This window comes from Solanum lycopersicum, chromosome 1 (genome assembly GCF_036512215.1).
Source record: "Solanum lycopersicum chromosome 1, SLM_r2.1".
Classification (NCBI taxonomy): Eukaryota; Viridiplantae; Streptophyta; class Magnoliopsida; order Solanales; family Solanaceae; genus Solanum; species Solanum lycopersicum.
Window position 1 is genome coordinate 83,317,313 of NC_090800.1, and position 15,190 is coordinate 83,332,502.

At 30.8% G+C, this 15,190-nt stretch overlaps 2 protein-coding genes across 2 annotated transcripts; both read right to left on the bottom strand.

Moving 5' to 3' along the window:
* Positions 1-4,095, bottom strand: LOC138347248 (uncharacterized). Its single transcript, XM_069295067.1, has 3 exons — positions 2,959-4,095; positions 1,681-1,828; positions 1-347 (listed from the first exon to the last, which is right to left on the bottom strand). The coding sequence occupies exons 1-3, from the start codon at positions 4,093-4,095 to the stop codon at positions 1-3; spliced, it is 1,632 nt and encodes a 543-aa protein (XP_069151168.1).
* A 4,104-nt stretch (positions 4,096-8,199) lies between these two features.
* Positions 8,200-9,559, bottom strand: LOC101264557 (uncharacterized). The gene has a single exon (XM_004229975.5). It carries the CDS (start codon positions 9,287-9,289, stop codon positions 8,345-8,347), a length of 945 nt encoding a protein of 314 aa, XP_004230023.1. The 5' UTR covers positions 9,290-9,559; the 3' UTR covers positions 8,200-8,344.
* Positions 9,560-15,190: the final 5,631 nt, after the last annotated feature.

Sequence of the window (15,190 nt, forward strand, 5' to 3'; positions counted from 1 at the left end):
TCAATGTGAAGGTTGACCAGGCTTATTTGAAGCAGAAGCCAGCATATCCAGAACTCTGTCAACTCTTGCATTGTTAGCAAGTTGCTGCTGCACTAACTGATCCTTCAACCTGTGAATTTCAGCATTTGAAGTGTCAAGTTCAGCACGTAACTTTTGATTTTCTGACTCAAGAGTGACATACTTTTCTTCAGCTACTTTAAGTTCCCTGAGTAACTGAGCAACATGACCAGATGTACGTGGAGACGCAGTTGCAACCTGCTCCGACTCCATGGGAATGCCACAATCAGCAAGAATGGTTTGAGTGAACATATCTGCACAAGTTAAAATCCTGCCTTCTCCCAATGGTACTTCAAATGCATCAAACACTCAAGTTAACAGATTTTCAAAAAACTTCAATTCTTTGTCATCCATCAAAACTACAAACTTCATGTTTTCTCATTCACCAAGAATTTCCCCCTTTTTGATGATGAAAAACTATGCATATGTCTATCCACATTATATAATTTTCCCCTTTTGGCATCATTGAAAATCAATAACCAAAGAACTCGAATAACATTCAATGAGTGCAATATCATTTTTAACTCATAGCCACTTGGGCAACACTTTCAAGTACACTTCTGCTAACAAAATGGTTAGTTAATCTGAGGATATTAGTCATCTTACACTCATACACAATTAAGATCTTCAATGAGAAATAGAAATAAACAAATATGTACCAGTTTATGCCCTTAATCAAAAACATATAATATCATGAGTATGAGACAGACATAAGCACATCAAAGAGTCAAAAGAGTATAAAATTTGAGGATAAGGATTAGGACAAAGATTACTAAAGTGAGGAAGAAAGGGATGTTTACTGCCATTGATAATTTTTTTTCAGTATGCACAATGTGCACCAGCTTCTTTATTCTGATCAGTTTTCTTAGAATGTGAAATTTCATCAAGAGAAGCATGAGATACATCATCACCCCTTTTTTTTTAGCTCTACTCCGTAACATTTTCATTCCTCCATGATTTTTTTTTTTTGATAGCCTTTTTCTTGATGACAACTTTGAAGGAGTACCAACTACCAGTAAGAGATTCATCACATTTTGGTGCACAAAGAGATGTGTTTATCAATAATGATAGCAAGCAACAATTTATTTCTGTGAGAATTGTTCCCCCTGAGAGATAGACAAGTTATACACTTGGAATGGATGAAATATCAATTTTGGAGTTTATGAACCTGGTTCAGATGTGGGTGGTAAAGTAAGGTTCCCCCTAAATTAAAGCATGAGTGACTTCAATACTGAGATTTTAGTCATTAGAGCAGTTTGGGATTGAACGATGCTTATTGTCAAAGAGGGTTCTTGGTGATCTTATGATTGACCAGGTTCATTAGTGCTTATGTTTGACCCAAACTCAAGAAATTAATGCATTGAAAAAGGATGGTACATACCTGAGTATTCAGAGAAACCAGGTTCCCCTTTTTTTTGTGTTTCTTCATGATTTACTTAATGGTGTTAGCAAAGAGTAGAGATAACATCCGCAAACTTTCTAAGCATTGTTTGAGATGTGACTTGAGTGTGTACCTGTTACAGTACGAGGTTGAGTTAGCAGATATTCATTGTATAATTAGTCAAGCGTAAGATTATTCTTTTACTAGCCAATTATTAAAGGAAATCATGATAATGCATCAACTTGTTTCAATAACACCATGCTTTGACTGATTTTTCTCAAGTTCTTCATATTCAAGGCCTTCACAAGAATGTCGCATCATCATATTCTCCCAGAACAAATGAATCTCAAGTTGATTCACAGAGAACCAACCCTTGTCAATTTTTAATACCTTCCAATGAACAACAAGGACCATGTTCACACAACAAAGTTCCCCCAAAGGTGTGCCATACTCTTACTGTCTTGATTGCTCTAATATTCCCCCAATCTCCAGAACCATAGATAAGTAGTAATTCATGTTGCAGGTGCATCGATGATTGTTAGCTGTGAACCAGGTTCATATGCAGTGTTCCCTAAATTTGCATCATCAAAGATGTTTGATATCATGTCACTTTCTTCAACTTTTTTTTTATTTTTCTCATCCTTTTCAAGGAATAAACTGCCCCCTTGAAAATCAAAGAGCGAGAGGAAATTTTCTACCATTTTTAGCACCATTTTGGAGCATGCACTATTCATGTACCAAGTTGGTCTTTTCCCTCTCACCTTCACCTGAAACATTAGTCAAAGATTAGTCTTGGGAACCCAGATTAGCTTGGGCCCCTTTATGTGAGTAAAAGGATGAACAAGATTTCTTCTAGCCCATAAAGGCAAAGAAAACTTTTTATTTGAAGCATTTTTATTTCGAACCAGGTTCTTTGCCGTATCAGTATTTTCCTTTTTGGTGAACTTAACATTTTTCTGAAAAGCCTCAAATAAAGCTTTACATTGATTCTTTAAATGACCTGAGTTTCCGCAATGAGTGCATAAACTTTTAGACATGTGAATAGTGTGTGACACAAGATTATTCTGTTTTTTAAAACCTATCCCACTTCGACTAGTGGTTTGCCTTTCTTGAATCTGAGTTAAAATTTCAGAGGACCTGGTCCATCTAAGATTTCTTTCCAGATCCAGTTTGGTATGATTAAGATTTTCTTGTAGCAACCTATTCCTTTCTGTTAAGGCTTGACATTTTATGGTTAACAATTTTATTTTTTCTTCTAGAGCTAATTGAAGTTCACTAGCAGAGTTTTTGCCCTTGTGACTTAACTCTGAGATTTTAATCTGTTCTTTTAATTTATTTTGAAGAAAGTGATTGTGTTTCTCAAGATTGTCATTGACTTCTCTTAAAGATGCATAGTTTTCCATCACTTGTTCTCTTTCAGAATTGATAGACTGATATGCATCTATAAGAGTACTCAATAAGGACTCTAGTTCCTTTTTAGAATATGATTCAATATTTACTTTGATGTGATGAAAACTTACCTTGCTTTGATTGTCATCTTCTTCATCATCTTCAGAATCTGATCCAGTCATAAGTGCTAGTATGGTTTCTTGTGATCTGCAGGTTTCCTTTTCTTCCTTGGTTTCCACTGCTACAAGGGCAAGAAAGTCATAATCATCTTCTTGTTCTAGTGCAAGAAGAGACTGATTTTCTGTCTCATCACCCTCAGACTCTTCATCAAATGAATTTCCCATTGCTGCAAAGACCCTCTTCATTGACATATCTGCCTCTTGAGTCGTCATTCTTCTGTTTGAGGGGACAGACTTATCCTTTTTGATGTCTTTGCCCTTCTCAAAGTTTGCCTTTTTCTGCTCTAAGGCCCAAAGTGGACAGAATTTGATGAAGTGATCTGGACTCCCACACTTGTGACAAACCTGGTCTTTAGTGTTTTCAGATGGTTTTTGAAAAGCTTTCTTTTGAAAGGTCTGCCCTCTCTTTAGCATTCTAACGAACCTTTTAGTTATGAGGAAAATATTTTCATCTTCAAAATCATCTGATGCAGTAGCCTTTAGAACCAGGTTCCTTTCCTTTCTTTTTCCTCCAATTTCCTTTTCTTGGTTTTTCTTAAGTTCGTATGTGATGAGATTACCAATTAACTCATCCATTCCCAGTGAGTCTAGGTCGCGGGCTTCAGTGATAGCCTCGACTTTGCTTTCCCAAGTTTCAGGAAGGACACTCAAGAGTTTCCTTACTGCTTTTCCGTTAGGCACTATCTCTCCTAAAGAGTACATCTCATTGATGATGGAGGTGAACCTGGTGTGCATGTCTTGAATAGTCTCTCCTGCTGCCATCCTGAACAGCTCATATTGCCTGTTCAAGTTATCAATTTTAGACTTCTTGACTTGCGTTGTTCCCTCATGAGCTGTTTGCAGTGTTTCCCATATGGCTTTGGCATCTTGACATAACGAGATTCGATTGTATTCGTCTGGTCCTATGCCACATATCAGAATTTTCTTGGCTTTGGCATTGTTTTGAATTGCAAGCTTGTCGTCAACATTCCATTCTTTTCTTTCCTTTGGGATTTTGGTGATTCCATCAGTTGCGGTTTTCATAGGTATGGTTGGGCCATCTAGAATTACTCCCCATAGATCAGGGTTTTCGCCAATAAGATGGTCCATCATACGATTTTTTCACCATCCATAATATTTGCCATTGAACAGTGGTGGTCATGTTTGTGAAGCTCCCTCTTGTGGGGTAGGTGGTGCTGTCATTAAGTCTTTTCAAGGTGTGAATCTTTTAACGAAAAGACCTGTTCTGATACCAATTGAAGAAACCTAACCCCAGAACACGAACCAGGTTCGTGTAAGTTGCTTTTAAGTAAAGACAAAGTAAAGACACAAACACTTATTGAATTAAAAACCTTCCTCACTCAAGGAAGGAAAAACCTCGTTTTATTAATTCAACTATAAGATTTTGTGATTACAACTCAATAATCAAAAGTCTTATCTCTACTACTCCCTCGATTGACTCCAATCGATCTCTCCAAAAGGCCAAACCCACCTTTTGTTACAACTCTTACTAACACTCAACCCTACAAAGAGCCAAACCCACCCTTTGTACAATAAACTGTAAACTACAATTAAGAACAAAAACAAGACAAATAGTTCTACACGATAAAACCTTCTTACTCCAGAATGTTTTAAACGTAGTAATCCTATCAACCTTGAAGACTTCAATTTGATGAATAATTCTCCCTTGTTCTCTGCGTGAAGTCCTCGTATTCTTCATCAGCGTCTTCTTCTTCTTATAGAGTTCCTTTTGCCTTCAGTCCTCATCAGATAAGGTAAGGAAGTTATTATTAAACAAGGATTCCCTTTTAAAGTACAATCCTTATTATATACAACTTCCTTCCTTAATAATATATTTAAGGTTTTCCTTATTTGTATCAACTTATACCTTTAATATATTATTTTTGGCTTTGACAAATAACTCTATTTTCTTGATTACTTGGCTGGCCCATTTTACTCGATCTTGGCTTCTTTTGCTGCGTACATTTGCTATTGATTATTTGTGCTTCTTGTCTATCATCAAAACATGAATTATCGATTCTATCATATTCTATCATATTCCCCTTTTTGATGAAGACAAACAAATCTTTCTGTGTGATGCATGCGCAAATACTCTTCCCCCTTTTGACAAATCAAAAAGAATCCAACAGCGGCTAAACAAACCCAATCAACATCCAAGCAACAATATAAGCTCAGCCAGTTGAGCATAATAAGTTTAAACAACTAAGAGAACCAGGTTCAAACAAGATGCTTTTTCAATGTGAAGGTTGACCAGGCTTATTTGAAGCAGAAGCCAGCATATCCAGAACTCTGTCAACTCTTGCATTGTTAGCAAGTTGCTGCTGCACTAACTGATCCTTCTATCAAGGTGAAAATAAATAAAAATAAAAATTTTAAAATCATTTTTAATAAGTTTAATGATGGTGATGATTTCTTTATTAGAGTTATTAAAAATAGAGATTCATGAATATCAACTAACATTTTAACTCCAACGATAATTTTTTTAATTCTTACAAAGTCAATTAGTTTTGTTTATAACTAAAAATAAAGTAAAAAATAAGAACAACAAAACAAAAGGTAGAGAATTTGAAGTCTTAAAATGGTGGGTTGAAGAAGAAGAGGAGGACTTGTATACGGGTGTAGAGTTATTTTTTTATAAATAAAGAGATAAATGTTTGATTAATTGAATTTTTAGTTATTTAATCAATACATGCCAACTGTAAAGAAAATAAGCGCTAATTTATTTTAATTTTTTTAAAAAAAAGTTTATAGAGGCACAATGAGTTACATTTATTTTGTCAGATCAGCATTTTGTGTTTAATAAGTATATGTTTTAAGTAATTTAGGTGTTTAATAGATACAAGTGTTAATTAAGGTGTCCAAATGAATTACGAGAATAACTTTAAGAAGTCGTAGATGACTTAATCTTAAGATTATACTCGTAATTTATAAAATTATTAAAACTAAAATTAAAGAGTATAAGTTACAAATAATTAATATTTATAAATATATTAAATTAAAAGAACTTAAAATATTAAAAGTTATATTTTATCATTATATAATTAGAAAAAAAGCACAAAAAGTTCTTGACGAAAAAATTTATCAAATAACTTTGAGTATAAATTTAATTACTTTATACTTGCTCTTACTCTTAGTAACAACAGTTACATGAATAATGAAAAAATCGAGGTAAAAAGAATTCAAAAAAAATATACAATACATAAATAAAGAAGGCAATTATACAATGCAAGTATCATTTTTCATTTTTCAACTTCTACTATTAAAAAAAAAGAAAAAAAAGAAAAAAAAAAAAAAACTTCTACTATTAAAAAAAATATATGAATTTAATTAATCAATTCATAATTTTTCGAACCCTTATTGTTACGGGTATTCATTTCACAAACCGATCTTGGGTGAAAATTTTATTCTTCTAGATTATCACATGAATATAGTATGACTAATTTTTCTGCGTCTTGAATGGCTTCTAGTAAGTCACCACGCCTAATCATCAAATATATGTCTCTTGTGTTCATACATCACAGTATCTGTTAACCTGTTATACAGTTTTCATAAAAATTCATTCTCAAACAAGTCGGAATCGAGTATAGAATCTTTAGTTTCTTTTTAAGTTCATTTTATATCATCAAACAGATTGTTTTTTTGAAAATCTTTTTAACATTTTGATTTTTGCACTCACATCTGTTCGATTAATTGTTGCAGTCGAACTGTTGATATGGAGATTATGTGTCATCTGACAATACTACTTGATGGTTTTATTTTGAACTTGTTGTTGCATTTCAAAACAAATCTATAGTAATTAAGGAATGAATCATATCAATTGATCCAAGTGTTCAACCATTTCTGGGAAAGAGAAAAAGGTGAACTTATGCTGTTATGCATACAAGTAGGAGAAAAAGAAGAAGGTAGATGCATAAATCACAACTGTTTTAAGGACAAATGCACGTTTCAATATCATTTATTGTTCCTGAATAAAAATACAGAGAACAGGGAAAGTCTCTCGGTTTGAAACAGCTATAATAAAGTCACAACATACTGAACACATAAAACTAAAAAGGGCCATGACATTCCCTCAATTCTACCAGCAGAAACAAAGTGTTTTATCTTGTGGATCTAGTAAGTAACATCACTGTTCCAAAAACAATATCATTAACATAGCTATTTGTCCTTTTGGGTGACTCAGTTGGTTTGAATAGTGGTTATCTACATGGATGATTCGGATCGATCCCCCTCAATGCCTTCTGAGTTGAGTGTGCCGCATAGGGCTTGCTTAGTGTTGTTTATATTCCTGTGTTGTTTGCATGCTATTACACGATTGAAGTTTACCCAGTGTGCACTGGTTTGAAGGCTATTACAGTGGGGGTTTATCCAAGTGCGCACTCCATGGAAAGAGGTTGTGGCAGAGATTGTAGTGGCTGCACGTTATCCTGGGTTGTTTATATCGTGTGTCGTTTGCAAGCTATTACACAGTTGGGTGTTTATTAGTGTGTACTCGATGGGCAAAGGATGTAGCAGAGCTTGTAGCAGTTGCTGGTTATCTTGAGATTTAAAAAAAAAAACATAGCAAAATCAGAGGCTTCGCTTTTTTTATATACTGCAATGTCATTGTTCAAAGACACGAATTCGAAAAACATTCCACTGAAGCACACATTTCAATTTATTTTAACAAGTTCAAAGCATATCTTATTCCAACATAGCGCGCGCACAAAAAAAAAAGGAGAATCAAATGGAACAAGTAATATGGATATAGAAACTGTTGGTATTATCATATTAATGAAGAAGGAAAATATATGATTAAACTAATTGATTACTAGAGTGTTATATATACAAAATATAAACTGAAAAGACAACAACAATAAAAATAAAATAAAACCATATGAACAGACCAAAACACTGTATCTCTGTTAACCAATTTCAAGTTTCGAACAGTTTCTGTCCATCTGAAATATTTAGATGGACAGAAGTGAAAGGGAAAAGGCCCAAAAAGTACCGTTAGGAACAGTGAATTCATCGGAACCCTTTTTGGGCAGAAAATTACACTATTATATATGAGATTGAAATCATTTTTTATGTTGTATATGATAGAATCAAATTAAGAATTTCCCGTTTCTTTGAGTGTTTACTTCTTTTTATTTTGAATCCCACTACTCGAACATTGAATATAATCAACTAGATAGATAATTTTGGGCGTTACAGAATTCAGTTTAGTCTAGTATATGGTTTCATAGAAGATCAAATATAGTCTAGCAATATAATATGTACACATCTCTCAATTAGCTTCAAGTAAATGTAACTCTTTGTTTTACAATAGCTTATACAATCCATCAATATATCAGTATGATCACAAACGATTGTTAATATAGAAAACCCAATGCTGTCCATCAACTTGAACAGTGAGATTATGAGCACGAGCAAACAAATTGACAGCTCTTCTCACTCCTCTGTTATCAGCCACGGTGAAATAGTCATGTCCAAATATAACTCCGCCTTCTAAACCGGGCTTTAACAGCTTGAAAGCGCGGTTTATATCAGACCAAGCCGAGTGAAAATCATGTCCAGCATCAACCTCAATCAACTCACCAAACACACCCCACTCACACAGCTTCTCCAGCGCTGATCCGCTGGAGAAAGGCATGTACACTACGGACTCCGTAGCGTTCGCCTGCATCACGTTCTGCATGAACTGATACATCAGTAAAACGTCTCCATTCACCATCTTCATATCTTTCATCCGTAAATGATCTGAAAAACCCGGCCATCCTCGAAAATCATCTATACAGATGATTTGAGTATCGTATAAACCCAATCCACGGGTCAATTCGAACATATGAAGAGCAGATGCGCCCAAAAACGTACCTACTTCGATTATCGTCTTGGGTCGGACCTTCCGGATTAAATTCTCAAAAACCGCCCCGTTTGATCCCCATCCTTTGATCCACTTTTTCCTGAGGAGACTCTCCACGTTCGATGGCGGGAAATTCTCCCACGGAGATGTTCCCTTAAAGACACGCTCCAGAATATTCCGACGGATGTGTTGCGGCGGAACTGCCTCACCACATACCGCCCCAAAATCATTGTGGTCGCCGCCTGATTTCATTGTCGCGCGGTTAATTACATCAGCGACCATAGTGTTTATATGATCTGGTGGTTTGCTATTGTTACGCGTAGAGCTAGACAGATAACCAATCGAATAAGCTAAAAGAAAACAAAGGAAGTATAAAACGGGTTTAGCAAAAGATGAAAGTTTCTTTGATGAGTAACGAAGATGCTGAAGTTGTTGTTTCATGCTAGGCAAATTTCAGTGAATAATTATATTTGACGAAAGTATTAAAAGCTTGGAATTTTTTTTGGGCTTTCTACCTATTTTGTTGCTACAATTTTATTTATGGTTGAATAATTAATGATTTTTTTTTTGTTTGCTTGCTTATTGTATTTTCTCTCTTTTTTCTTATAACTGAATTAGTTAACTATATTATTAAATGCAGAGGGAGCCATCTTAAGTTTAGGTGCATTTTTACATTATACTATAATAGTAAAAAATTATTAGGGACAGTCTCAGTGATCTCATCAGATTTAGCTTCTTAATGTTAATTTAACTTATTTATTATTAATGCAAATGTAAATTAAAAAATTAATATTTGACCCATTTGCCTTTTTATAATATTTTCCTCCGATTCAAATGAAGTGAATTATCGAACATTTGTTTATAATTTAAAATAAGTAAATTGTCCAAAGTTCAAGCTAGAAAATTGTTAGAATTTTCTTTTTCATTTTTGCCTCTCATTTACAGCTTATAGGTGATAATTTCAAAAGAGTTATTTTCTCCGTCCACTATTGTTTGTCATGGTTTATATTTTTAGAGTTAAATTATAAGAACTTTGACTAACATTTTAAGATGTATTTTTTCATCATATTGATATGTAAAAATTACAATTTATAATACTTTCATATAGTTTTTGAATATCTAAATTTTTTATTTAAAACATCAAATTAATGTAATATAATTTAACTTTAGAAATTAGTCAAATTGATTGAAAAATATAACGTGACAAATAAAAGTGTACGAAAGGAGTACTTATTTACATTTATTATTTTATTCTTAAATTATAATTTTAAAAATAGTTTGAAAATATCTAAAAAGGGCAAAGTGAAAAATGGTGTTTATTTTATGTCCTAAACTTTTGTTCTTAACGAGTGTGCATTAGTTTAACAATTTAATTATTTTGAAATTGAGGGAGTTCTTTTGATTAATTAATTTTCTTGAGTTTTCTAATTTATTTTTGTATTTTAAAAAATTAATGCCTTTAATCCCTCATTTTCATAGACTATTGGCACGACTGATAGAACCGGTCAAATTATGATTATACCATTCATTTCCAAATAACAGTATGTCTGAAAAAAGAAATAGTAACTAGTAAAAATCAAGAGTCTAGTTTTATGAATGACCAAAAATTCATCTATTATTATCCAACTTCCTTTAGTTTTATATGAGTTTTAGTGATAATTTTTATCTTAAAAATAAGTTATTGCATCATATATATGAAATAATTTATTTTATTATTAAATAATTTATTTTATTATTAAAATATAAGTAATAGAATAAATAATCTCAAAATTGTTTAGTACCTTTAATTTAATACAGGATAATATTTTATCCCTAAAAATATTATATTTTATGTCTCAAACCAAACGAATTATATATTTGTTGTATCAGTTTCAGACCACATTTCACCTCCTTTGCCTACAATTTTCAATATTTTAATTTGTCAAATCAGGTTACCTTAAATTGAACATTAATTGTATCTGCAGTAGAAAATATAACTTTATAAGGATAAAACTTAATTGTTCAAATAACAAACTTATCCAGTTTAAGCAACAAAAGAAATTGGAAAATGAATAAATGCTTAAGAAGATGAGTTTGTTAATTTCAAATGAAAGAGAAGTATGTTTTAGGTGGGTGTTTGATTGGGTTCACGAGCTTGATGACTCTTTCTTTATTTTTTTTTTTCAAAAAAAGATTATGAGAAAGAAATAGGTTACATCTGTTAATTTTATATATTATCGATCTAGCTTATTGATTTTTAGATAGGTCAAATCAGTAATTAAATCAATAAAATATTTTGTAATTTATCATATTTTTATCCTTAACGGTTCGATTTCAATTTAATTAATAAAAAATACTCATATAATATACATATCAATTTTTTAATAACCGAGCTCAAAAAGTCAATGATATAACTTTTCATAATTCTCATAAAATATAAACATTAGCCAATGATACGAGAAACACTATACAAGTGCAACACATGTAAATTGAAGGCTAAATTAAAAGGTAGTTATCAATGAGATATAATATTGGTATTTAATATTTATACGGGGAGTAAAGGAGTAAATTACTATTACTTTAATGAATTATCAATTTATTCAGTAACCCAATAGTAAAAATTAAAATTGAATTGATAACCTAACATACTTATTTTATAAAATTATTATAAATTGTTAATCCAATAATCCAATTACAATAAATCAGTAGTATTTTTCGATTCAATTTATTGATTGGTTCGATTTTTACTCACCTATGAAGACTCTGATAGCAACGGTTAATTTAAAGGGGATTATATCTTTTTAGGTTAAATGGAATTCTTAAAAAGATAAATAATAAAAAATTTAATTAATTAAAAGAGAAATTAATGTTTAAAAACAAGATCTGAATTAGTTATATGTTATAAAGTTTGGCTAATTGGACTTTTATTTATATTTATAATAAAAAGTCTAAACCTTAAGCTGCTAAAACGTCATAATCTAGTATCTTTCTTTAAATGTCAAGACTTAAATTTGTATATATTATATATTAAAAAATAGTAGCAATCTTGTGTAATATATTATAACTGTTGTTAGACGACTAATAAAAGTATTCAAAGGATGGAAACATGAAATAATTTGGTTAATAAAAAGAGAAAAATAAGACTACCTTCTAACAAAATATTTATGCAATTTCACCAAAAAAAGAACTTGAGACTTAATTTCAACAAATACATTTTAAAGAAATTCAAAAAAATGAATTATAAGTATATTTTTAATCTTGAAATTAAAAAATAACGATAGTTAAGTAAGATCAAAAGAAAAATGATTTCACTAAATTATTAAAGAAAATATCAATAGCGTATTAAAATTTTAAAAATCTGAAATAAGATTTATCTCCAGCTTTTAAATTTCAATATGTATACTAGGTTAAATTGCTAGTGATTGCATTTGTTATGCTTTGTCAAATTATACTTAAAATCTGTATTGTCCGCATAATGTCTCATGTTTATTTTGCAATTAAAAAAAATATATAGTGTAAAAAAGTTAGACTCCATGTGTATTATTCGAAAATAAATATTTAACATTATCTCTTTATTTTTAAATATAATTTATAATTATATTTGAATTTCATTTTTTATTTAACCAATACAAATTTTATGATTGTTGTATTTTTGGGTCAACTCCCCCTCTCTCTCCCTCTCCCTCTCCCTCTCAAACCACCGGACAGGGGTGCGGAAATAGCAACAATTCATGGTAGAGCGGAAATTGCTTCTGATTTGATTTCGCCGCCTTTTCCTCTCTATATAACTTTAACACGTGTGGTGCACGTATATCTCATGCTAACAAGTATAAATTTTTAAAAATAATAGGGATGATGCACAAGTACCCCTTCAACTTATGCTCGAAATATCAGAGACACTTATACTATACTAAGGTCCTATTAGCCCCCTGAACTTATTTTATTAATAATTTTCTACCCCTTTTCGGCCTACGTGGCACTATCTTGTGGGCCCAATGTTGATTGACTTTTTTTTTCAAGTTAGTGTCACGTAGGCCGAAAATGGCTAGAAAATTACTTATTAAAATAAGTTCAGGGGGGTAATATGACCTTCGTATAGTATAAGTGCATCTCTGAGATATTGGGCATAGGTTTAGGTGGTACTTGTGCATTTTCTCAAAATAATATAACTATTGTTATGGTATGTTGATATATTTCATGCACGGAAGTAGTGTTATTTTGTAATTGTATCAAATTAATTATCTACTCTAATCAATCTCTTTCAAGCATCAATTTTGAAGTATCTCTTAATTAGAGTACTGTGGCAAAATTATTGAGGATATGTGTATTTTAGCTATTAATCCACCCCTGATTTGTTTGCACTTAATGGAAGTCTGAATCTTAATCCTTCAGATCAGTCTATTAAGTACGTTTAATTTTTAGGTCTGAATTTGAATCATTTAGAGTCAGGCATTAAGTTCATTTGGTTTATTTTTTAAATAACTTCTTAATGCGTTTGAAGAGGTCTGAACGAATCAGATTTGTATGAAACTCTTAACAACATTCAAACTCATTTGATAAGTTATCAAATAATAAATCATAGCTTCCCTGTTTTGGGCGTACCTTCTTATCTCATAACTAAAAACTTACTTTTTCACTTTTCTGAATCAAAAACCATTTTTTCCCAAATGATAAGTTTTCATAAATCCTTTTAAGTATTTTTTTTATATTAATAATTTTATTGTATTGATGTGTGTCAAGAACACTGGTTGCAACAATATTTTTTGGTGTATTGTTATTTATTAAGGTTTTTGAACAAAAAAATAGTACTCCAAAACATGATTATTATTTTTATTTTTATTTTTTTAGCAAAAGTAATATATTTTATTGAAATGAAAATTTTATAATATTTTATTAATATAATATTCAATTTCACTTCCACATTCAAATATTGAAAACAAATTGCATTAAGTATTTAGTGTTCAAATTTAAAAACCACATTTTAATATTCAGATCAAAACACTTAAATCAGATGTGTGTTCAAATTTAAAAACCACATTTTAATATTCAGATGTGTATTCAGATCAAAACACTTAAAAACCACATCTTAATATTCAGATGTGTATTCAGATTCAAACCTCTTAATTTTAATGGAAACAAATAAGACCGAAGAGCATTTTTATTCGATTTCATATAATTTGAATACATTTTTAAATTCAAATTAACTTTAAATTTTATACTTGGTTTACATAAAATAAGGGTCCAAACTAAAATTTATCAATATTTAAGGGACCATAAATTTTATCCTCATTATTTTTTAAGACAATGACATCTTTACACTTTTAGCTACTTACAATTAATTTCACACATTGTGCAACAATTTATGCACGTGTTTCTTTTTTTATTTTATATTATATATTTTTTAGGTGTGTGCATTAAGTTTTATAACTAATTTTATAACAAAATACGATTCAAATTGATGAATGGTGAACCAATTTATATACTAGTTTTTAGCACATCTTTGTACGTGTATTTCAAGTAAATATAAACTTTGCATCGATTATGTGTATGATCAAAACATACTTATATACTTTTTACTAATAGCAAGATGTTTCATATTTATTTTTGTACTAGAAAAAACATTAATGTGAAAAGGTTGAACTTCATCTTTTTAGATTAAATATTTAACTTTACTATTTCAACTCATACAATTTAAAATTATATTTATGTATTAAGCAGTTAGAATAAAAATAAGATCTTTATTTTCAGCGATCAAAACTTCATCAAATAGAAATTTAACTGAACAACATAAATTTGAGTATTTTTTGAATAACTTTTGTAACCATTGATTAATGCACTATGATTATTTTTTCTATTATATTTCTCGATAAATGTGTTTTAAAAGAAAACATTAATATATTTATTAGAAAAATAATATATTTGACATTAAACAACAATAAGAGCATTATTGGATCAGATCTCTTGTGGCAAAATTATTGATGATATGTGTATTTTAGCTATTAATCTAAGAACATTTTTATTCAATTTTCTTATAGTTTGAATATATTTTTAAAAAAAATCGCAATTAACTTTAAATGGACAACTTTCACATATAATAGCAAACAAAAAAATTATATTTGTATACTATAACAAAGTTTGCATAATTGCGCTTCATAGCAAACATATAACTGTATAATTCGCTGACCTAAATTGTATAATTCGCTGGCCTCGCTATACATGTACAATTGTATGATTCGCTAGCCTAAATTATATAATTCTCTGAATATTTCGCTGCAATTGTATAATTCACTGGCCTATTTAACTGCAACTGTATAATGCGCATTTGTATAATTCGCTGGCCTCTGTTGTTGTAGTATATGTATA